We start from the raw sequence: 24,490 nt of genomic DNA on the forward strand, positions 1-24,490 counted from the left end.
TGGTTCGAGCAATTGTCTCGGGAGGACTCCATAGACTCGGAGGGGTTGCCAGCTTGCTGGTTGTTTTTGCCACTCTACTGATTTACAGTGAGTAAATACCTGCCGTCAGTAGCCCCTGAAGACTAGTGTGCACTTTAGTTAGGTTGGGTAGTTGGAGGGATATTTGACTAAGAGGTGGTTTTCGGAGCAAGTGCTGCATTTCTGCTCAATACGTTGCATTTTTGTGATTCCGTTTGTTGGTTTATGTTCACGTGCAAAATGAGTATTGATGAAGCTTTCTATGAGGCTCCGTCGGAGGAGCTGCTGGAGCAGTGCACACGAGAACACTTGGTTAAAATAGAACATTTTGACATTTCTGTGGGTGATAAACGGTTTAAAGAAAATGTTAAGGATATTATTAAGTCAAACTTGTGGGAAATGAAGGTTTTGAAATCATCTGTGATGCCACTCCCACCTGTTTGTCCAACTGAGTTTTGAGCAGCAGAAGGAATTATTGTGTCTACGCATGCAGATGGAAACTGAGAAGGTTACTCTTGAGAAGTTGAGACGGTGGACTGAATTGGCTAACTTGGAGGTAGAAACTGAGAAGTTAAAGTTAATGAAAGGAATATTGGGTGACAAAATGGGGACGAGGGAAGGCTCGCCGGATGACGAGGGTGCCCGTGATATTCTGAGAAGTCTCAGTTTAGTGCCTCAATTTAATGAGCGGGAGATTGAGATTTTTTTTTCTTTATTCGAACGAGTGGCAGACGCGAGGGGTTGGATGGACTCCGACCGCACACTTTTGTTGCAGTGTGTTTTCACAGAGCGCGCTCAGGAGGCTTTGTCGTCGTTGTCAGACCTTCCATCAGTGATCTGATCCAGACTTGCACCCCAGCTCGGGCTCTGAGGTCTGTGGATCAGAATCTACTGATGGTTCCTCGCACACGGTTCAGGACCAGAGGAGAGAAATCCTTCCAGACTGTTGCTCCTAAGCTTTGGAACGATCTTCTCTCTTTTTGCGCTTGATGATCTACTGACTCCTTCAAGAAACATCTTAAGAAGTTTTTATTTGTTCAGGCCCTGGTCTGGAAAAACGCTCTATAAATACAAATTACTTATGTTTTGAAAAAAGATGGTATTTTCTCTGAAGTAACATTAGTCTCTTAGTTGAAACAAAAATGAAGCTCCTCCTTAACATTGATGTACATCAGTGCAACAAACAAACACCAACTGAAGTGAACTGTTTTTTCCACTGAGTTAAATACTGCTTTCTTGGTTCTTTTCTGTGTGTGAAAAGTCATTTGCATTGTGTGATATATTGTTTTTCCTTTATCTCTGTCGTCGTTTACTATGTTCTTTATATTAGACTTTAAGACTGTTTTCTGTGCAATGACAATAAAAGAAAGTGAAACTGGCAACAGAATTGTGTCGCTTGCTTGGCAAACAAACACAGCAGAGTGAAGGTATATACAAAAGTATAAATATTAACAAGTTAGAAATGGTGCAATATAGTACAAACAGAATAAATTAAATATTGCATAGAATTACTGTATATAAAAGTATAAATATTAACAAGTTAAAAATAGTGCAATATGGTATTAATTGAATGAATACAAAATATAATAATTTAATATTTTAAATACTATTACATTGGAGTTATAATACCTTTTCAGATACTTTATTGTTGTCGACTATTTTTAATGCAATATGTTGTATTTTTGTTTGCTCATTTTTCCTAGAGGATGATTCAAAAAAAGTACATTTTTCAATGTGTACATTGCTGTTTGTGAAGGACGTTGTTGTGTGGTATTAATTTTTTTTAAGGGTAGTAAGGTCTTTAAATTTGTATTACTCTGTGTGTGTGTGTGTGTGTGTGTGTGTGTGTGTGTGTGTGTGTGTGTGTGTGTGTGTGTGTGTGTGTGTGTGTGTGTGTGTGTGTGTGTGTGTGTGTGTGTGTGTGTGTGTGTGTGTGTGTGTGTGTGTGTGTGTGTGTGTGTGTGTGTGTGTGTGTGTGTGTGTGTGTGTGTGTGTGTGTGTGTGTGTGTGTGTGTGTGTGTGTGTGTGTGTGTGTGTGTGTGTGTGTGTGTGTGTGTGTGTGTGCAAACAAAATGTCTAGAAAACCTTTCCAGCAGGTTCTTTTTTTTAACTTGTTTATTGTCAATTGACATCAATCATAGATGTAGATAGATATACATACAAGTTACTCCTATTAAAGTCACCCATCAGTTGGATATAAGAACAGTAATACAAAGGCGAATCAAACGAAAGAAAAATAAATAAAATAAATATTAGAATACAAAAAAAATAAAAACCACAAAAAAAACATCAACAACCTTTACCTTGAGACAAATTAAGATGGAACTAAACATTCAGTTCGACAGTATCTGTATTCAGATTGGGCATCTCAGTTATACTTTTAGTTCTTCAGAACTGAAACAAAAGAAGGGGTGAAGAGGAAGAGAAGTAAAGACAAATCCATAAAAACAAATCACAACTGTATTACAATACTATTACAACATTAATTGCTCACCAACCAACCAGTTCTTGACTGTAATAATGAATGACAGGAGACCATCTTTTTTCAAGCAAAGGGACCTTAAGTTGCAGTTGGTCCAGTCATTTTTTTCCATCTGATAAACATGCTTTAGATTCTGTTTCCATTGATCCAATGTTGGCAGATTTATTTTCATCCAGTGAATTGTGATCATTTTTCTTGCAGTTAACACCAGGCAGCTCCACGGACTCACATGTGGAGCTGCCTGGTTTCAGCTCCGTCAGAGCGGACAGAGACGCAGACGCCTGTGGGAAGCGCAGAGGAGGAGGTCTGATCATGTACGTGAATAAACGCTGGTGTAGTCCTGGACACGTTACTGTGAAGAAAGTCTCTTGTTGTCAAGATTTAGAACTGTTGGCTGTCAGCATGCGTCCATATTATCTACCGCGTGAGTTCAGTCATGTGATCGCGCTGTGTGTTTACATTCCTCCGAGCGCTGCGACTGCATCTGCCTGTGAGAAGATCCACACAATGACAGCTCGACTTCAGAATCAACATCCTGACGCGTTTATCATCATCTCTGGACACTTTAATCACGCCAACCTGGACTCTACTCTGCCTACTTTCCATCAGGCTGTGGATTGTCCCACCAGGAATAACAGGACAATTGACCTTCTTTATTCCAACTTGAAGGACGCCTACAGAGCCAAACCTCTTCCTCCACTTGGAAGGTCCGATCACAACCTGGTCCACCTTCAGTCACAGTACACTCCTCTGGTGCAGAGACAGACTGTGACCACTAAGACAATCAGAAAGTGGACACCAGCTGTGGAGGACGCCATCAGAGAGTGCTTTGAAACAACAGACTGGGATGTGCTGCTGAGGTCTCATGGTGAGGACATCGAGGGACAGACACACTGTCTAACAGATTATTTAAATTTCTGCTTGGACGTTGTCGCCCCTACTAAGACTGTCCGCTGTTACCCTAATAATAAACCGTGGGTAACAAAGGAGGTCAAGGATGTCCTTAACAGGAAGAAAGTGGCATTCAGGAGCAGAGACAGGGACGCCATGAGGTCAGCTCAGCAGGAGGTGAAGCGATGCTTGAAGGAGGCAAAGGACACCTACAGGAGGAGGTTGGAGGAGAAGCTGAGCCGAGAAGAAATAAGAGAGGTCTGGGATGGTGTTAAAACCATCACTGGACACAAGACCAAGGCCTCTCTGACTGCAGTGGACACGGTGGATGAGGCAAATGGACTGAACAACTTTTTCAACAGGTTTGAGCAGGTCACCTCACCCTCACTGCTGCCCGCCTCAGGACCTGCCCCACCTTCTTGTGCCCCCCCCAGCTCCACAGAACCACTTCCCAGCTTCACCTCACTCCAGGTACAGGATGTACTTCGGAGGATTCGTCCAGGGAAGGCTGCTGGTCCTGATAAGGTGTCTGCTCGACTGCTAAAGACCTGCGCTGCTGAACTAGCTGAGCCACTCCAGCATGTCTTCAACCTCAGTCTACGGCTGGGGAAAGTACCAACTCTGTGGAAGACTTCCTGTATCGTTCCAGTCCCTAAAAAGATCCGACCGAGTGTGCTGAACGATTACAGACCGGTGGCACTGACTTCGCAGCTGATGAAGACACTGGAGCGGCTGGTCCTCAAACATCTCACGCCACAAGTCCAGCACGCGCAAGACCCCCTGCAGTTTGCCTACCAGCCAGCAGTTGGTGTGGAAGATGCCATCCTTCACCTCCTGCATCGGACCTACTCCCACTTGGATAAAGGAAGCGGTTCAGTGAGAATCCTGTTCCTGGACTTTTCTAGTGCCTTCAACACTATCCAACCCACTCTGCTGCAGGACAAACTGACTAAGATGCATGTGGACCCTGGTCTGGTCTCCTGGATTACGGACTACCTTACTGATCGACCACAGTATGTCAGGCTGAAGGACATCAAGTCTGACACTATGGTGTGCAGTACAGGAGCACCTCAGGGGACAGTACTGGCCCCTCTCCTCTTCACCATCTACACTTCAGACTTCTGCTACAACTCAGAGCTGAGTCTCGTCCAGAAGTATGCTGACGACACTGCCATTGTTGGATGCATCAGGGACAACAGCGAAGACGAGTACAGGACTTTGTGGACTGGAGTGAGAGGAACCACTTGCAGCTGAACACCTCAAAAACCAAGGAGTTGGTCTTGGATTTCGGGAGGTCCAGGACAAAGCCACGTCCAGTGTCCATCAGAGGCGACGAGGTGGAGATAGTGGACAACTATAGGTACCTCGGTGTGTGGATGGACAGTAAACTGGACTGGTCCTGCAACACAGACCATGTGTATAAGAAGGTTCAGAGTAGACTGTACTTTCTGAGGAGGCTTCGATCATTTAACATCTGCAAGAAGCTCCTCTGCATGTTCTACCAGTCTGTGGTGGCCAGTGTCCTGTTCTATGCTGTGGTGTGTTGGGGTGGAAATGTGTCCAAGAGGAGTGTCAACAGGTTGGACAGGTTGATCAGGAGGGCTGGTTCTGTGGTTGGAATGAAGCTGGACTCACTGGTGACAGTTGCTGAGAGGATATCATTGAACAAACTACTGTCCATCATGGATGATGACAGTCATCCTCTGAACACTGTCATCAGTGAGCAGAGAAGCAGAATGAGTGCACGAATGCTCCTACCCAGGTGCAAAACAAATAGACTCAGGGACTCATTCATCCCTCGGGCTATTAAATTGTACAATTCTGAGTTCGGGGGCAGGAGTGGAGTGAAAGTATCTGGATGTTCTGTTCCATGTTAGTCTTTGTATCTTTGTCTTTGTTGTTTTTTTGTTTTTTTTCCTTGACCTATGTTCTTTGTCTTTGTCTTTAGACTTAGATTGTGTCATCTTGTTCTTCCTCTTTATGTTCTTCTTACTTTATTTTTTATGTATTATTTTTTATTGTTTATGAAAAATTGCTGGCTATTGGTAAAAAACAATTTCCCAAAGGAGACCTCCTGAGGGATCAATAAAGTTTTACCTTACCTTACCTTACCTTACCTTAACAACAGTATGTGTAGTAAATAGAGTTGGTCTTTGGTATACAAATGTTCTTTTGATACATCCAGAAGATACAGTAGAGGGTCCAGAGGAATGTCTTTTGCCATGATAGTCTTGATCTCGCCCCCAATATTTGTCCAAAATGCCCGTATGTTTGGACAGTCCCAAAATATGTGAGTGATCACCAACCATTCCACACTTCCTCCAACACATGTCATTGGTTCCATCTTTAAACTTACTGGACACTAACAGAGTTCGAAAGAACCTCATTTTTATTTTCCAATCGAATTCTTTCCAAATTTGGCTTCCGATTCCTTTATGGCAGCCTGCAACCTTATTTTCCCAAATGTCATCTTCCAAAATAGTATTCAATTTTCAATATTCAAAAAGTTCCCATTGCTGTTTAATGTGAAGAGTGTTATCTGTTGTATCAGTCAGTAGTCTTTTATAGATCTGAGATATAAGCTTTTTTGGTGGTAGAACTTGTTTGAATACCAAAGAAAATACATTTTCAATACTCGTCATTTCCCTCATGACATTTCCCAGATCTTTATGTTTTGTCATATAATTTCTTATCTGCAAGTAACGGAAAAAGTCACTATTTTGTAAATTATGTTTGTTGTTTAGCTGTTCGAAGGAATCCTTTTTCTGCCCATTTTCTGAAAGTGTTATCATTGATGGATGGTGAAAATTCTATATTAACTATTGGCATAGATCTAGTTAGTCCCATGACTCCTCTCACCTGCTATTGAACTGCTTTCCATATTTTTATTGTATATTTGAGCCACACATTGTCTATTTTAATTTTCTTTTGGGTCTGTTGGCTCAAAAAAGGGAGAGTTGACAAAGACACCTGGGGTATTGAGCTTTGTTCGATCAGCGCGAGTGTATTTCTATGCATGTTGGCGAAGCCGGGGTCAACATGGGCAGTGCATGCTGGGAGCTGTGCTCCCTGAACATGGAGTCCACCCTGACGGGCAGACGTGGTCCAGGGACGGCGGTCAAACGGAGTACTACAGTAATTTTTTTAATCAGACCAGAGCCAGGAAACCTGTCCCGAGAGCCATCTTTGTGGACCTGAAGAAAAAGTGCTATCTGGACACAATTTGGTTTCATTTCCAATACGGTGACATGTTGCAACATTTGCAAAGCAAAGCTCTCTACCTTTTCCAGCATTAAAGAACCAAACACCCAAACAAATCAAAGAAAAGGTTAAAGAAGCCAAAGCTGTCTGTCTGACCACAGACTGCTGGACATCACGAACAGCAACATCATTTATGTCGGTGACATGCCATTTTATAGATCAATAGAAGATTGTCTCGGTCCTGCTGGACTGCTTCCAAATGAGTGAGAGGCACACAGCAGACGACCTATCAGAGCAGCTTATTGGAGTTGCAAGGGAGTGGGAGCCTGTGTGTCTGACAATGCTTCAAATGTGGTGAAAGCAATTCAGAACACAGGTTGGCCTCACCTGTTCCGCTTTGCCCACACCCTCAACTTAAATGTAAGCGGTGGCATGACTCCGATTAAAAAAAACAAAAACAACAAAAAAAAAAAAATCTTGACAAAGTGAAGGTTATTGTGGAACAGGAGCACAGTTTCCACAGAAAAACTACGGGCCACCCAAAAACCGCTAGGCTTGCCAGAAGCTCGTCTAAAGCAAGACTGCCCTACAAGATGGAACTCTACATTTTACGTGGTCCAGAGTATCCTTAAAAATAAGGATGCAGTGCAACTTTTTCCTCATGTTTTGCAGCGCGAGTGTATTTCAATCCATGTTGACCAAGCCGGGGTCAACATGGGCACTGCATGCTGGGAGTTGTACTGCCTCGAACATGGAGTCCGCCCTGACGGGCAGACGTGGTCCAGGGACGGCGGTCAAACGGACTGCCACAATAATTTTTTCGATGAGGCCGGGAAACCTGCCCCGAGAGCCATCTTTGTGGACCTGGAGCCCACAGTCAAAGGTCGCTCCGTAGGTGAGGAGGTGACAAGGCCTAATGTATTTTTATTAAAATCTTTTAAGCACTTAGTGACCCAGGTCTAGAAAAGCGCTCTACAAATATAAATATTTAAAAATCTAAACTTTTTCCTCGTGTTTTGCAGTGCGAGTGTGTTTCTATGCATGTTGGCCAAGCCGGGGTCAACATGGGCAGTGCATGCTGGGAGCTGTACTGCCTCGAACATGGAGTCCACCCTGACGGGCAGACGTGGTCCAGGGATGGCGGTCAAACGGACTGCCACAGTAATTTTTTCAATGAGACCGAGGCCGGGAAACCTGCCCCGAGAGCCATCTTTGTGGACCTGGAGCCCCCGATTCCAATTCTCCGTTTGAGCACTACCACTAGGCCCTAACACTACGTTTGCGCGTGCCCGCAACGTGTAGTGGATTCCAAATTCTACTTTCGGCGTAGGGATAGTGTTCAAGGTAGTGCCAGGTCTCCCTACAAGAGGTAGTGATGTCGGAGGCACACTTCGCAACCGAGTGCTGACGGAGAGGGAACAATGGCGAGCAACACAGTACATAAATGTGTATTCTTGCATTAAAACTAGTGTTTCTTCATTAAATCCATGTGAAAGCATTGTTTTTACTGATATTCCATGTTGATAAAATATAAACCGTGAAGATGAGGAGGATTTTAAATCATTTCATTCATAAACTGGTCCATTATTTTCAATCCTTTTTCTGCCCATTTTCTGAAAGTGTTATCATTGATGGATGGTGAAAATTCTATATTAACTATTGGCATAGATCTAGTTAGTCCCATGACTCCCCTCAACTGCTTTTGAACTGCTTTCCTTATTTTTATTGTATATTTGAGCCACACATTGTCTATTTTAAGTTTCTTTTGGGTCTGTTGGCTCAAAAAAGGTAGAGTTGACAAAGACACCTGGGGTATTGAGCTTTGTTCGATCAACACCCAGTCTATTTCAGGTCTTTAACCACCCAGGCCACCAAGGCTCTAAGCTGCACTGCCCAGTAGTAAAGTTTTAGATCGGGTAGGCCAAGTCCTCCTTTATCTTTTGGTGACATCAATATTTTTAATCGAATTCTTGGTCTTTTGTTTTGCCGGATAAATTGTGATACGAGTTTGTTGATCGAATTAAACGTGGTGCTTGGGGCAATTATTGGGAGAGATTGAAATAAGAACAGGAATCGAGGGAGAATGTTCATTCTTATGGTCTCGATTCTGCCAAACATTGACAACGGTAGCTTGTTCCATCTGTTAATGTCCTTTTTATTTCCTTTATTAAAGTGTCATAGTTGGAGGAGAATAGTTGCGAAAATCTCTGAGATAGATTAACTCCAAGATATTTGAAACCATTTCCAGAATATGGAGCTGTATTGGTCTAGATTTTGTAATAATGCAGGGCTTTATGTACTCGGTTCCTCTAGAAATAATAATGTATCATCTGCGAAAAGTGCAAGTTTATGTTCTTTGTTTCCGTTATCCAATATTCCTTTTATAGTGGAGTTACATCTGATCAGCTCAGCCAATGGTTCGATGCTGATGGCGAATAATGTTGGAGAAAGGGCGTCTCCCTGACCTGTACCACAGCCCAAGTCCTTTACTCTAGGATATATATCAACTAAAGTTCTTCAAACATACACTTCAGGGCACGTGATTTCTTGGTTAATGGTCCTGCAGGAAGTCGGTCCAAGTTCTGTCTCAAAACACTATTGAAATCACCTCCAATTAAAATAATTACTTCTGCATGTTTAGCTAGTAATAATTAAATATTTGTATAGAAGTCTGCAGCGTCATTTGAGACATGTATGTTAACAAGTGTTATTTTTATGCCGCTTATGAATCCGATGACCATCACATATCTCCCCTGCTCATCTTCTATTGTAGTTTCATGTTTGAAGTATGCCAGTTTGCCTATAAGAACGGCAACTCCTCTCTTTTTACCATGTTTAAAGGAAGCACTAAATACCTGATCAACCCATTCTTTTCAATGTTTTATGTTCATTTGTGTCTAAATGAGTGTCCTGGATCATTGCTATAGAACAGTGCATTTGTTTAAGTTGAATTAGTATTTTTTTTCCGCTTTATAGGATTATTTATTCCCTTTACATTGTAAGTCACAAACTTTAACTTGTTCATAAGTTAGTGAATAAGTAAACTCGTCATTCCCTTCCTCTCAAAAACCCTCCACATTGTAAACATTTCCCGAAATCTTCCATTGCTGAAAACAAACAGAAAACCCAGGATAATAAGTTTCAACACGGTCTCAAGGTAGAACAAAACACACACAAACTAAACAAGATTCAAAAATAACTTCCACATACCCGACTGGAACCTTAGTTGTGTTATGCAGAAGCAATTACATTTTCTAACCTGATGGAGCCAGTTGCCCGATGAGTCCTGGGCAGAGGATGGTGACACTTCCTCCCGGGGTTCACACACCCAGTGTGAGTCTGCAGCTGTAGTCAGGTGTGAGTCTGCAGCTGTTGTCAGGTGTGAGTCTATAAACGTCAAAGTCATCCTAACTATATCACAGTGAACTCCAAAAGTTTTTGAAACTCGGCATATCCGTTTTGAGGAAAGTGTGATCACTCCTGGAACAAGGCTTTAACATCCGTGCTCGTCAGCTCCTCGTCTCCTCCCGCCTCTGCTCCTCGTCTCCTCCCGGCTCTGCTCCTCGTCTCCTCCCGGCTCTGCTCCTCGTCTCCTCCCGCCTCTGCTCCTCGTCTCCTCCCGCCTCTGCTCCTCGTCTCCTCCCGCCTCTGCTCCTCGTCTCCTCCCGCCTCTGCTCCACGTCTCCTCCCGCCTCTGCTCCTCGTCTCCTCTGCCTCTGCTCCTTGTCTCCTCCCGCCTCTGCTCCACGTCTCCTCCCGCCTCTGCTCCTCGTCTCCTCCCGCCTCTGCTCCTCGTCTCCTCCCGCCTCTGCTCCACGTATGGCCGCCGCTCAGCTCCCGCTCCACCCGTTCATCTTCTCGCACCTGAATGTCAAGTTCTTGCAGCGCTGGCATCGGTGAGTGAAGGGAAAACTTTCTCGCCGTTCTCTGTTGACCTCTCCAGCTGTGCAGGTAGATGCACCTGCTGTGATGTTGTTGAGCTTCAGCTGTTTGATCACCGCTCGCACCTGAGCTCGCCTTCGCTGCACCTCCGGCGAATAATCGTGGTCAAAGAAGATCGGCTTGTTGTTGTACAGGACTCGTCTTTGACTCCATGCATGTTTCATGACAACTTCTTTGGTAGAGAAGTCCAGAAACCTTTGGTAGAGAAGTCCAGAAACCTTTGGTAGAGAAGTCCAGAAACCTTTGGTAGAGAAGTCCAGAAACCTCACCACTATCGATCTCGGTGCAGCTTCAGGGTCGCTCTCTCCATTTGAAAGTTAATGCTGGCAGTTGATGGATGGTCGACTTCAACATTTGTTGCAGAAAACTTTTCATGTTCTCACCCTCAGACCCTTCTGGAACTTGATATATCCGCAGGTTGTTGCATTGCGACCTATTTTCCAGGTCCTCACTCCGGGCCGTCAGGCTCGCTTCTCGCTGCAGAAGATAACGAAGGAAGGTTCGTCCGTGTAGCTTCTGTGTCTCTTTGCCACTTATTCTGTTTCTGTTGTCGCTCCTCCAGCTGCTTGATACCTTGAGTTCTTGAAGTGAAGTCTCCAGTTCAGACCCGGCTGCAGAAAAACATTGAAGGGGGGGCATTACATTTTTTTTCAGGGGGGCAAACTTTTCAACCTAAAAACGTATTGGCTTCAGGCTGAACAATGGCTCTGGGTCGACTCGCACAGTACAGAGAAATAATTAAATAACTAAAAAGTGACGGTTGACCCCAAAGTTAAAAAAAAAACTTGCAACCAACAACAAAGTTTAGTGCTGTGTCCATTTATTAAACTAAAGCACAACAGCTTCACTTCTACTAAAAACATAAGCACTGAAGTCAACCTGAACACTGGATTGAACAATTAAATAATTTTTCATCTCATTGAACAAAATCATGTTAGGTGTGATCTGTTTGATACTTGATGAAAAATGTTTTTTTTTTTTAAAGGGCACCAAATGACCAGAGCCTTGTTTTTAAAAGGTACAATAAAAACACTGAACTGAGCCCAAGGCAGGTGTCTTGGTGAGTTCAAGTGAAGGCTTTAGCTGCAGCTACTCTCTCAGTTTGAATGTTCACTCCAGTGACTTCAGTGTGTTTTCAGTAGACATGGATGAAGCTGCTTCCTGCTCGCTCTCCTTGTTACTTTTTCTTGTCAGGGTATTATGGATGTTCATAGTAAAAACCAAAACAAATGACTGACTCTATAAGCAATTGTAACCATTAATGTCAAACGATATCAATAACTGTAGTGGAACCTAATGACCACTTGGGTGCGCTGTTCTCTTGACATTGATGGATGTGTGTTGAGATCGAAGAAGATAATAAACGAACATATTTTGAATCCCGGATTGTTAGCGTTGTGTGTTCTCACATGACAGTAACTACAGAGTTGAGCTACAACATTGTACATTTACATCACCTGTAATGGGCGTGACTCTGGCCTTCTCTCTTCACGGAGGCTCGTTAGCTCCGCCATTAGCCTCGACAGCGACATCACCTGTTATTTTCCATTTCTTGTCCAATTTGTCTTGTCGACTCGTTCCCTTTCCTCTGGATGAGGTTGCCATGTTGTTCTTGTCTTTTTTTTTCTTTTTTTTCGAGTAAATTCAGTTTAGTTAAGACGTTTTCTTAGTTTTAAAGACGGAGCTTAACTTCTACGCTTTTTGCTGTGTCATGGCGTCACCGGAAGTCCCGCACCTTCCGCCGCGTCCCGCCGTCTATGAAGCTCCGCCTCTTCCTCCCGCACTTAGTGCTAACGGCTGATTCCTCGCGTTAAGATGGAGCCTCAGACTATGGTAAGAAAAATAATCCCTCGCTTTCAATGACGTCATCTGGTGATGGATTCGATGTTTAAAGAAATGTACGTCGTTGAGTCAAAGTTGTTGGAAGTTTTGAACGTGGCGTTAAATCAAACAGTTAGCTTAGCTTAGCTTAAGTAAAGTTGGCGCGATTTTGGCAGATTCGATCTTTGCGCGGTAATAACTCAGGAACGCTAAGGTGTTGAATTACAAATCTTATCTTTTTCTAATCAGTCACCTGCTGTATTGACTACAAGCGCGTTTGAACCTTTATATTTCGTCATATTGTCCTGATAAAATACACGGATCTCTATGCAGGCGGCAAGTGAGGCGGCGTATAAGGGACCGTCCTCCAATAAACACCGAAAAAGGTTTGACTTCTTTTAATTCCCGTCTTTATAACTCCTTAATTTTAGTTTTTATGGTCACCATGTTCATGTGATTAAAGAAGGGCCTCCATATACTGTATATGTTACTACACATTAGATTTTTTAATTTCTTTTTTAAATCAATATTTTCATGCAATATTTCACATACATTTTGTAATGGCTTTAATTACAATTGTGATGGTCACCAAATTCATGTCACTTATGAAGTACCTTCATGTCAAGTTACTACACTCATTAGTTTTTGTTTTTTTTCTTTAAATTAAAATTAAATAAAAACGAATGGGTGTAGTAACTTGATATGAAGGAACTCCATAAGTGACATGAATTTGGTGACCATCGGAGTTGTAATTACAAAGCTATTACAAAATGTTTGTGGAAATATTAGACAGAAATGGTCATATATCACGCTATTGTTGCTGTTTACGTGCGATCAACACATGTTTTCTTCAAAATGAGGGTGTAGTACACAGCTAGTGTAACAGTGATCAAAATACATCGGGCTTTGTTATTTTTAATAACTCGTATAAAGAGGTATTAGAGCGCAAAGATCGAATCTGTCAATATCGAGCCAACTTTACTTAAGTTAACCGTGAACGGTTTTCATCAGGCCTCAGTCGGATTAAACTACAGCTGTGCAGCATTGACACGTTAGCATCACTAGTTTACATCCTTCAAGTGTGTCGTGTATTGTGTTCACTTGTGTGTTTATCATCCTCTCGGAATAGTTTGATTCATTTCAACTTGGTAATTTAAAATAAATGTATTACTTAAATGTATCAATCATCAATTTAAAACTATCTAGATTCATAATTCCTGATAGAGTAAAAATGATCAATAATTCTGCTTTGATTTTTCTGGGACTACTGTGTTTTTTTTCTCAGTGTTATCTTGATCTTTTAAGTGTATTTTTATTAAACTCTTTTAAGCACTTAGTGACCCAGGTCTAGAAAAGCGCTCTACAAATATAAATATTTAAAAGTCTCTCGTTTAAAAACCTAAACTTTTTCCTCGTGTTTTGCAGCGCGAGTGTATTTCTATGCATGTTGGCCAAGCCGGCGTCCAGATGGGCAATGCATGCTGGGAGCTGTACTGATGGACAGATGCCTTGGTCCAGGGACGGAAGAGGAGATGATTACCACAGAAACTTTTTCAACGAGACCGAGGCAGGGAAACCTGTCCCGAGAGCCATCTTTGTGGACCTAAAGAAAGTGTTATCTGGACACAATTTGGTTTCATTTCCAATACGGCGGCATGTTGCAACATTTGCAAAGCGCTCTACTAAAGGTGGGTCCTTAAAAATAAGGACGCAGTAATCACAACTCTGGCCCTTACAAACCCAAGACTACCCACCCTAACACAGGAGGAGTGGGAGGAACTCCAGCAGGCCTGTGAGGTGTTAAAACCCTTTGAGGAGGTCACCGTTGAGATGAGTGGAGAGGGGTGTGTATATGATTTTATTATTGCAGTGTTCTGATGCTACTGTGAATTTAAGGGCTTCTTTTTTAACTACCACAGTTGCATCAAAACAAAGTCGTAAAACTGTCAATCAAGCTTTAGGCTCCTCCTTGTCTGGCTTGACCTAGACCTTGACCGAGGTCATTGCCATGGAAACTTGACTGTAGAGGTGCTTCAGTCAAGGCTTCAACACTCGGTGAGGCTGTGAGATCAATAAAGTTTTACCTTACCTTAGATCAGTGTCACTTAAAAAGAAAAAAAAGTTAACTAGAACTCATTTTAGCCATTAAGTTTTCGAGCAAAGGGTTGTTAATTGCACAAGTATTATTACTATTAGTAATAATATTATGAAATATGTTTACAATAACATTATACATTATTATCATTGTTGTTGTTACTATCAGGAACAAACCTTTTTTTTTCTGTCTCTCAGATATGTCACTGCGTCAAAGGTAATTCTTCAAGAGGATTACAGAAGACGGCCAAAAACATGCAAAAGGATGTGAACCTGATGGATCCTGTGAAAGTAATGGTGGACACCATTTGTTCCCAGATGGCTCACAGGTTCCACAAAATTGAGGTACATGTTTTGCTATCCGAAGCAGCAGCACTGGATCCCAGGTTCAAAAGGAAGGCCTTTGGCAGGGATGAGGATGCAGATGGGGTCTATCATCATCTCAGCAATGCTGCTGCAAAGGTGAACCTCCCCAACCAGCAGGCTGAAGAAGAAGGAGCAGCAGCACAACGACCAAGTTCCAGTCAGGACGGTTTAATTTGTGATAAGCATGTCTCTGGGCTTGTGACCAACAGCCGAAATCCAGTGTCGGATGCAGTACTGAAGGTCCGTGCTTTTGTGCAGGAGCCTCTTATACTTTCAAACCCTCTCACATGGTGGCAAAATAGAGGCGCGGTCTATCCAACGCTGTCCGAAATAATGAATAGAAGACTCTGTATTGTGGCCACATCTGTTCCATGGGAGAGAATTTTTGGCAAGACGGGGCAAATAATATCAGTGAGACGAAATCGGCTCAGTCCATCAAAAGTCAGCCAGCTGGTATTTTTAAATGCAAATCTGGAGTAGATCTTTGGGTGAAAAGAGAGAACAAATATGCAAGGACAATCTTTCCCTTGTTTGACACTTTTGCTGTGTGTGTGCGTTTAGTTTCTTGATTTTCATATTTATTTTTGTATTTAAGCTATTTATTTTTTGTTTGATTGCATATTTAAGTTGATATTTTCTTTTTAAATGTAGGGCACAGAAATTGTTGATTTAATGTTGCCATTTCTGGCTCTTCATTTAATATTTGTTTTGTTTTATTTAAGCTATTTATTTTCTTTTTGTTTGCATATTTAAGTTGATATTTTAATTTTATTTCGGTGCAATAATAAAAAAAATAAAGCACTTAGTGACCCAGGTCTAGAAAAGCGCTTTACAAATATAAATATTTAAAAACCTAAACTTTTTCCTCGTGTTTTGCAGCGCGAGTGTATTTCTATGCATGTTGGTCAAGCCGGCGTCCAGATGGGCAATGCATGCTGGGAGCTGTCCAGGGACGGTGGCCTAAAGGACAATTATGGAAATTTGTTTAATGAGACCGAGGCCGGGAAACCGACCCCCAGAGCCATCTTTGTGGACCTGGAGCCCACAGTCAAAGGTCGGTCCGTAGGTGAGGAGGTGACGAGGCCTAGTGTATTTTTATTAAACTCTTTTAAGCACTTAGTGACCCAGGTCTAGAAAAGCGCTCTACAAATATAAATATTTAAAAAGTCTCTCGTTTAAAAACCTAAACTTTTTCCTATCATTGTGAAGCAGAATTCACCAAGCGTTGGATTGTTCACCCACTAATGGGGAACGTGAGCTGGGATTAGACCGTCGTGAGACAGGTTAGTTTTAACCTACTGATGATGTGTTGTTGCAATATAAATATTTAAAAAGTCTCTTGTTTAAAAACCTAAACTTTTTCCTCGTGTTTTGCAGCGCGAGTGTATTTCTATGCATGTTGGCCAAGCCGGCGTCAACATGGGCACTGCATGCTGGGAGTTGTACTGCCTGGAACATGGGGTCCAGCCTGACGGGCAGACGTGGTCCAGGAACGTTAAAGAAGATTACTACAGTAATTTTTTTAATGAGACCGAGGCCGGGAAACCTGTACTGCTGTACTAAGCGCTCTACAAATATAAGTAAGTAATATTTATTTATATAGCGCTTTTCGAGACCAGGGTCACAAAGCGCTTTAACAATCAAAACAATACTCAAAACAGTACATACTTCAAAGATCAAGATAATACTGAGAACAACACAGAAGTTCGAGAAATTCAAGGAAAAGCCTGAACAAATAGAAACGTCTTAAGATGTTTCTTAAAGGAGTCAGTAGATCCATCAAGAGCAAAGAGAGAGAAGATCGTTCCAAAGCTTGGGAGCAACAGCCTGAAAAGATTTCTCTCCTCTGGTCCTGAGCCGTGTGCGTGGAACCATAAGTAGATTCTGATCCACAGACCTCAGAGACCGAGCTGGGGTGTAAGGCTGGATCAGATCAGTGATGTAAGGAGGAGCCTGACCATGAATAGATCTGAAAGTAAGAACCAGAATTTTAAAGTTGATCCTGAAAGAAACTGGAAGCCAGTGAAGAGTTATAGTTAGTTCTATAGTTAGTTATAGTTAGCAATATAAATATTTAAAAACCTAAACTTTTTCCTCGTGTTTTGCAGCGCAAGTGTATTAGGCCTAAGGCTTTTAAATAAAAATGAATAATTATTTAAAAAAAACAAGGTTGTCAAGTACATTTTTTTATATCAGAATCATTTGCGCACAAAGATGCAATGCTCCCAATTGTCCACAAGATGGCATGGTCGTGCAAATGAAGCCTCACGAGGCTTTGCTACAAAGATGAACTTCTCTGCTGGGAGGCTTCAGTGCTTCATGAGGCTTCATCTCGCCATCACTACCCGATTCTACTTTCGGCGTAGGGATAGTGTTCAAGGTAGTGCCAGGTCTCCCTACAAGAGGTTGTGATGTCGGAGGCACACTTCGCAACCGAGTGCTGACGGAGAGAACAATGGCGAGCAACACAGTACATAAATGTGAGTATTCTTGCTTTAAAACTAGTGTTTCTTCATAAAAAGTACATGTGAAAAATTTGTAGGGGGGACAAAATTTGTACCTACACCGGTGTAGCTACAATATCGGTCCCCCCATTTCCTACGTGATGACGTCACACGCGGCATACGCGAACGTCTCTTTAAAATATTTTTTATGGGTTAAAGAAACGTCAACAGAAGGTTTACATGATACTTTTTACCACATAAAACATTTGTATTGACAAGAAGACGATGTTCGCCATGATGTTTTTTAATGATTCTATTCTTATTCTTTCAGATTTCAAGATGTGCTCAAAATTAATTTGCTCCAGTGATTTCTAAAGTATAAAGGTCTGGATAAATTCAACTATATTGTCTGCAGATATATTTACATTCACTTTAATATTTGCAGCTTTTCAAAAATTTTAAAGCACTAGATATATTTTATTGTATTACATGATTTTATTGTACTTTGAGATTTGACTGTGAAGCGACCTTAGGTCTGTTGAAAGACACTTTTAAATAAAATGTATTTAATTTTTTATATTTTTTTTATAAATACTAAACAAGTATGTTCAAATGCAACAAAAGTAAAATGAATACATAAAAATTACTTAGTAATAATGATAATAATAATAATAATTGTAAATTTTCCCCTTGTGGGACAATGAAGGAAATCTATCTAATAAATGAAAAATGTACAAAACATTTAAACCAAATGGATCAATACGTTTAATCAATAGTGTTCATCAGTGTCGTCTTTCTTCAGAGACAACAGCGTCTCTTCTGTGATTCTTGACGTCACAGATCTGCTGGAAAAAGATCAAAAATAAAAGACAAAAGGCTCAGAAATATCACCTGTGAACACATGTTACCTACAGTGGTCGCAGCAGCAGTTCCTTGCACACCTGTACAGAGTAAATATATATATAAACATGTTTAAATACACAAGGATGACGTCCAGGTGGAGCTCACAGTGCAGCTGCTGGTCCAGTCTCTCCAGGGAAAGAAGAATCTTCTTCTCTTCTAAAGACATCTGAGTGAACGCTCGTCTCTCAGCCACGACTCCTGCTCGTTCTTCTTGTTTACTCAACACACCTGCAGGCACAACACCTGTGAGCCACATTTAAAGATAAGCTCGAAAATGTGCATTCCAGAAGAAAATGTAATGTCAATACTGAATCTGCTGAATCTGTAAGACGAAAATTAAAAATGAGTAGAAAATGTGGAAATGATCACATAAAGGAAAAAGGCTGATGTGAAAAATTTGAAAAGAACTGAAAAAAAATTTAAGAAGAAAAACAAAAAGAGAAAAGTTGAATGAGAAGTATTAAAATTCTTAGTATATCTAATAAAAAGTACAAGTACAAGTAGTAGTACAAGTAGAAGTAGGTAAAGTAGTAGTAGAATTAGCAGTAAAACTAGAAGTAGCAGAAGTAGTAGTATATGTGCATGTAGTAAAATCAGTAGTTGAATTAGTAGTAAAAGTAAAAATAGGATTAGTAGTAAAAGTACAAATAGGATTAGTAGTAAAAGTATAAGTAATAGAAGCAGTAGTAGAATTAGTAGAAGCAGTAGTAGAATTAGTAGAAGCAATAGTAGAATTAGTAGTAGTAGTAGAAGTATTAAAAGTAGTAGCAGAATTAGTAGTAAAAGTATAAGTATAATTAGTAGTTTAAAGATTAAAAGTAGTAGTAGAATTAGTAGTAGAAGTATTAAAAGTAGAAGTCAAAGTAGTAGCAGTAGTATTGATAGTAGTAGTAAGTAGACAAAGTGTTTTTAAAGTTGAATGAATTTTCTTGGTGTGAGTAGATTAATTAACCAGAAGGTCAAAGGTCAAGTGAATGGGGAAAAAAAGGGTAGAAGAATAAAAGAGTTGAAGAGATAAAAGAAAAATAGAACAGAGCTCACATTTCAGGAACGAGACGAATTGATAAAAGTTGGAATGTTTCAAATTGGATAAAACTTGTACGAGGAGACGAGGTACAAAGTGTAGTTCAGAAGAAGTCAAATAAAAACATGTGAAGAGAAGATCAGGATCTCAATGGTGCCTCCAGCATTATTATTATCCACTGGTCAGACCTACCATCCTTGGTTAATGCACTGCGGACACAGAGCCAGAGCTGCGAGATCTCCTCGTCCGTCGGAGTGTGATCCACACGGATGGTTCTTCTGTCCTCCACCGTCCTGCCGACACTGTCCTGATGTGAAGGTTGGACTTGGTGGTGAGTCCTCCTGGTGGTCTTCACTGACGAGTCTTTGGATCCGACTCTGTGACTCACACTCCAGTCGTGCTGTTTAGATGAATGTCAGTCAAATCAAAATATTTTATCAATTTCAAATGTTGAACATTTTATTTTTATTGAAATTAGTTCTTTTTTGAATTCAATCCTTTTCATATTGAAAGGGTGTATTTGGTTGTTTTTTTTTCAATTTAATTTTATCCCTTGTGTTATCTCAGGGTCAAGGTGACCCGAAGGCAGGAAAACAAATGTGTTTTTTTGTATCCCTTGTGTTGCTTCTGGGTCACGGCGAGCGACCTTCACCACTGCATGTGTATTTATTAAAGTCATTTTTTCACCTTTACCCAAAAGCAACACGTTTGTTTTTCTTCCTGCCTTCGGGTCACCTTGACCCAGAGATAACACAAGGGATAAAAGATTGAATATTTTGTTAACATATTTTTTAAATATAGAGTTGGATATTATAATTCCAATAATAATAACAAACAATTACGTGAATTAATCCTTTTTACTTTTTACTGCATTTTTAATATTTTCTGGCGGTACTATTTAACCAATTTTTAACTGGTATTTAACCAATATTTTATATTGAATTTAAAAGGCTACAACTACAAAGAATATTAAATCTAGACAATTTATTTTTAATTTATTGGTTTAAGAATTTGAAACTCAAACTTTGTGTAAAGAAAAATAAACTCATTTTGAAAAATGTTGGAATTTTTTTTTCATCTATTATTAAAAGAAAACTAAATAAACCTTAAATTATACAAATAATTGAATTAAATTATTCAATTAAACTCTAGCTTTATTCAGACATTAATTAAAATGATCGAGAAAAAGTGAACATGAATCCATATATTCCACAGATTATTGAATAAAAAAGAAAAAAGTTTTAAATGATATAATCTGGTGTCACTGATATATGTCATAGTACTTGATGGCTTCATGTACCTGATGTGGAGTCATGAGGTCCTTCACCCCGACACTCGTCCAGCCTTCCTTCACCGGAGTATGAACCTGGGCTCGCACAGGGATCCTGCTGCGACCATGTTTGAACGACCTTGAACTGCCGGTCTCTGCTCGTCTCTGTTTGTATTTGCTCTCCACGTCATCGTCCCAGCGAAGCTTCTTGTTGAGCGTCGGGACGTCTTTTTGGGCTTTTTTCCTCGTCAGCTCGACGCTGTCTTTGGTGGCCGAAGCTAGTTTGGTAGTTTGATAAAAAACTCTGTTTTCATCCCGGTGAACGTGTCTCAGCTGCACAGAAGGAAAGGTTTTGAAGTGAGAAGTTCCTTCTGAAGTCGTGGGATCGTCCAGAGTTTCCGGTTGAAGACGCTGCTCCTGGATTCTCAGTGTGTTGATGAGTTTCTTGGAAAAGTCTCCACGATGGTTCTTGGAATCTTGAACCAAACGATTTTCTTTTCCCGTCATCGTCGGAGCCGGAGACGCCGTCCGGCTCAGGTGTTCGCTCGTGAGGTTCAGGTTGTTGCTGAGATGCACGACGGGCGTGACGCTGGCCTGGCTCTGCGAGTACAGGAAGTTGTTCAGCGTCGTGGGAGGATGATGGTGCGACGTCCTCGCCCTCGAGCAGAGTCTGCTTCTGCGTTTGGTTGTTTGGTCGTCCAGACTGTCTTTGCTCGACAGGCTGGACGAGACGGAGCAAACTGAGGAACGACCGTCCTGATACACAAACAAAAGCAAATGAATTGAAAAGCTTTTATATTTCGTTTCAAACAAGTTTAATGAAACATTTTTGTCATTCAGATCCAGGTATTAAAAATGAGGTTCATACGTCTTCAATTGCCTAATAAAAACGACATTTCACTGAAACAAATCAAATTACATGAATCATAGAATAGTATTTGGAGATGAAGACATATTCTAAATTACTTCCCTATAGGTGTATCCATTGATGAGTTGAATGTATGTCCTTTGTGTAATCAATTGTTAAACATTGATAATGTCATCTCTTGTTCAGATCTTAAACATCCTGTATTATGTTTTACAACAGCTCCCTTCCCACAGCAGGGGTCCAGGGCTCAGGGGCTCTGGCCATCCGTGTCTTAACTTTTATGGACCTTGGTGCCATTTTGTTAGAAGTGCTGACTGTGAAGATAACATACTGTATGTATTGGGGTGATTGTTTAGACAAGGATGTTCCCGACTTTTGAAGTATCAAGACACAGAATTTATGGTCCACGAACCTGGTTGGAGATAACAGGTGTGAAGGAGATTCTTTGTTTAGATTAGTGATCAGATCAAACAACATCTGTTGTTCATTATAGAGTCAGATTTGGGGAACTTAACTTATGATGGGAGTGTCTTGAGTGTCTTGAGGGCTTTAAAAGACGAGGCGATCTAAAGATTAAGGGCCACTCTCTGGGAGGACCTGGGTGAGCCAGGATGCCTGACAGAGACTGGACCAAGCGCTGGAACTGTGGTATTTCTGAACAATTTGAATAATTTGCATTTCTTTGTTTAACTGTTGTATTTAAGGTCTTGTAAGGCCTACTTTGGTAATCATACTTTGTTATTAATAAATTGACTGTCTTAATTCTAAAATGTCACTCTTCCTTGGATCAAACGAATGCGCAGAACTCATTAGACAGGAAAGAGATTTGAGTTCCTTTAGAGACTTATCAATAAAAATGTGATGTGTTAATGAAAAAGATCTGATGTGTTAATGAGACTCTGTATCATGATACAGTTGATGCTGTATCATGATACAGTGTCTAAAGTGTCACTGTCTGCTTTATAAGCCTTCGTTCTTAACTAAATATTCAATAAAACACGACGTAATTTCAAACTGACAGTAACATCTTTAAGCCTTTAAAAATGTAGACACTGTATCAACTGTTTCATGAGGTTTATTCAACATATCAATAGAAAAAAATGACGCTGGATTAAATCGTACATCTATTCCATCAGTGAGCGAATAATGGATTTGCTTCTAAAATGTTCAAATAGTCTCACCTGATAGCGATGTCGAGACGATTGAGACGCCAACAACGGTTCAAATGAAGGTCCTTTTCTATGAAAAGAAATGAGAGAAATAAGAAGACAATAGATCATAATAATCCAAACATCAATCAGGAAACACATCGTATTTGTTCCAACACTTAAGAAGTTACTGTTTCTACTGTTTGTTTATAAGGACCACGGATCCAAAACGTACATCACATTTTCATGATAGTTGATTTGATTGAACGTGATTTGACATCGGTGACGATCCAGATGATGGTCCAGATTCAGGAAGGTCATACCATTACGTACACATAATGTGTTTTCGTTGTTCACTCTACATGTTTAAGAGTTTGTAAAAAGTGTCGAAAACCAAAACATACTCATTATAACAGGGTCACAAAGCGCTTAAACATCAAAACAATATTCAATAAAGTATATACTCTAAAGATCAAGATAAAACTACATTTCAATGTGTACCATCTATATTCTGTCCGTTAGCATACCTTGCTTTAACAAACATGTACATTCTTGTTCAGAAAACACATTGTTGTCATGAACCGAAACTTATATCATGGAAAACAGTTTGACGTTATCGTGTGTTTGTTACTATCAAAGTTTTACCTGAAGGAGCTCCAGTTGTTTTGAATTTCATTGAGAGCTTCTTCCATCGTTGGGATCTTCCTCCTAAAGGCTACAACAACATTTTAGAGTCTCATCTTGTAGCAGGAGCGACGACAGGTAAACGATTCCACCAACTTTCTCTGCGTCTGTCGGTCGAAGGGAGGTGAGATCTCTGGAAGCGCTCGGTCGCCTCTTGAAGGTGTCGCCGACGTTGCTGTAAGATTTTTTCTCGTCGCTGTTGCTCCTGCAGGTCACGCTCTTTCATCTTCTTTTCCTTTTCCCTTTTCTCATGAATGACGATGTTGACATGATTTACTCTTTCTATTAAGTCTAATACTTAAATGTACTTTTTGTACATTGAAAACCATAGAGGGATCCTGACTTGACAACTTTAAATACTGTGTTTATAGCCTTAGAAGTATTACAAATTTACAGATGCTAACACCCTTTAACGCTAACTGTAACTCAACCCCATCCTCTTCCCCATCCCCATCCCCTTCCCCTACCCCTACCCCTACCCATACCCCTACCTCTAACCCTAACCCTAACCCTAACCCTAACTCTGAACCAAAAGCTAAACCTAAGCCTGGAAAACTAACTCTTAACCTACCTTTAACCCTAACTCTAACCACTCTTTGTGCAATTGCATGCTAACAGATGCTAACAACCATTATTTTCATTATTATGATCAGAATGATGGAAGAAAATAAATTACTCTGACAAAAACGTACCTCTTGCGGCGATTACTTTCCTGGGTCAGTCGTCTGATTCTTGCCTGGTACATATTCTGCTGTTGATGCATCTCAACTCTTTCAATCAGTCCCTTTACCTTAAATAATCCACATCTGGTTTTATTTAATTCAATGAGAGAAACACTGTTGCATTGTTCTTCTGAGGGAGCTTTCAGAGAGATTTGTCTATTTCAAGTCATAACAATCTCTATGACAACAACTCTTTGATGTGACAAACATAATAAAGTATTGTGAGACTTTAATGGTATCATAGATGTTTGGGTTAAGCAGTGTGCTATAATGTCCACTAAACTCAAAGCACACTGACCCGGGTTTCAGAGTTAAAACCCGCAGCCTTTTAGGTACTTGGAGGACGTCTTCAGACTATAGTCTCTGTCCTGGGAAAGTCCATTTCCTCAAGAATCCAAGATGTGAAGTGAACCAGCATTGGCCCTGATCTTGAATCTGCGTGAAGGACTGATTGACAGGCGCAGAAAACGTTAGTGACGTTAACGTTAGCGTGGCCTACCATTGAACTGGATGTCTGGCAATGGAACCCCCCAGCATGGAGCCTACTGGAGTGATGTTCTGTTTTATAGAAATTACATCCAATTCAGTACCTTGAGTCAACCATGTATAAAC

General features: G+C 40.8%; 3 protein-coding genes across 9 annotated transcripts in view; 2 read left to right on the top strand and 1 right to left on the bottom strand.

Annotated features, from left to right (window-relative positions):
* Positions 1 to 5,543: 5,543 nt before the first annotated feature.
* LOC148068012 (tubulin alpha chain-like) overlaps positions 5,544 to 24,490 on the top strand; it is a 49,371-nt gene continuing 30,424 nt past the window's right edge. The window contains exon 1 of the mRNA XM_087803605.1: positions 5,544 to 7,475. Coding sequence (XP_087659731.1) covers positions 7,307 to 7,475 — 169 coding nt within the window. The 5' untranslated portion in view covers positions 5,544 to 7,306. The remainder of the gene's footprint in view (positions 7,476 to 24,490) is intronic.
* LOC148068013 (uncharacterized) lies at positions 12,268 to 16,983 on the top strand. 2 transcript variants are annotated; one of them, XM_087803613.1, is made up of 8 exons: positions 12,268 to 12,367; positions 12,689 to 12,741; positions 13,781 to 14,043; positions 14,120 to 14,199; positions 14,648 to 14,666; positions 14,768 to 15,055; positions 15,695 to 15,881; positions 16,193 to 16,983. In XM_087803613.1, exons 3-8 carry the CDS (start codon positions 14,011 to 14,013, stop codon positions 16,285 to 16,287), a joined length of 702 nt encoding a protein of 233 aa, XP_087659739.1. In that variant the 5' UTR covers positions 12,268 to 12,367; positions 12,689 to 12,741; positions 13,781 to 14,010; the 3' UTR covers positions 16,288 to 16,983. The 2 variants fall into 2 exon arrangements, with proteins under 2 accessions (XP_087659739.1, XP_087659740.1); XM_087803614.1 differs by lacking the exon at positions 15,695 to 15,881.
* On the bottom strand, positions 16,734 to 23,997 carry LOC148068014 (uncharacterized). Of its 6 annotated transcripts, none has more exons than XM_087803592.1 (9): positions 23,849 to 23,997; positions 23,253 to 23,398; positions 23,118 to 23,187; positions 22,506 to 22,563; positions 20,487 to 21,212; positions 19,379 to 19,586; positions 18,268 to 18,390; positions 18,151 to 18,200; positions 16,734 to 16,784 (listed from the first exon to the last, which is right to left on the bottom strand). In XM_087803592.1, the coding sequence occupies exons 1-9, from the start codon at positions 23,917 to 23,919 to the stop codon at positions 16,749 to 16,751; spliced, it is 1,488 nt and encodes a 495-aa protein (XP_087659718.1). In that variant the 5' UTR covers positions 23,920 to 23,997; the 3' UTR covers positions 16,734 to 16,748. The 6 variants fall into 6 exon arrangements, with proteins under 6 accessions (XP_087659718.1, XP_087659717.1, XP_087659719.1 ...); XM_087803591.1 differs by lacking the exon at positions 16,734 to 16,784 and adding an exon at positions 18,001 to 18,104 and having other exon boundaries at positions 18,172 to 18,200; XM_087803593.1 differs by lacking the exon at positions 16,734 to 16,784 and adding an exon at positions 18,001 to 18,101 and having other exon boundaries at positions 18,168 to 18,200.

This window comes from Callionymus lyra, chromosome 12 (genome assembly GCF_982586985.1).
Source record: "Callionymus lyra chromosome 12, fCalLyr1.hap1.1, whole genome shotgun sequence".
NCBI classification, from domain to species: Eukaryota; Metazoa; Chordata; class Actinopteri; order Syngnathiformes; family Callionymidae; genus Callionymus; species Callionymus lyra.

What these genes read in the sequence shown, in the direction of transcription:
- LOC148068014 (XM_087803589.1), bottom strand. Translation starts at nt 23,919, where the DNA reads ATGCATCAACAGCAGAATATGTACCAGGCAAGAATCAGACGACTGACC. An exon ending in AACAACTGGAGCTCCTTCAG is followed by an intron (nt 22,564 to 23,117) that starts GTAAAACTTTGA and finishes TTCTTTTCATAG; the next exon opens with AAAAGGACCTTCATTTGAAC. An exon ending in ACCTCATGACTCCACATCAG is followed by an intron (nt 19,587 to 20,486) that starts GTACATGAAGCC and finishes TCATCTAAACAG; the next exon opens with CACGACTGGAGTGTGAGTCA.
- LOC148068013 (XM_087803613.1), top strand. Translation starts at nt 14,011, where the DNA reads ATGTTGCAACATTTGCAAAGCGCTCTACTAAAG. An exon ending in TGCAAAGCGCTCTACTAAAG is followed by an intron (nt 14,044 to 14,119) that starts GTGGGTCCTTAA and finishes ACCCTAACACAG; the next exon opens with GAGGAGTGGGAGGAACTCCA. An exon ending in AGTCAAAGGTCGGTCCGTAG is followed by an intron (nt 15,882 to 16,192) that starts GTGAGGAGGTGA and finishes CGTGTTTTGCAG; the next exon opens with CGCGAGTGTATTTCTATGCA.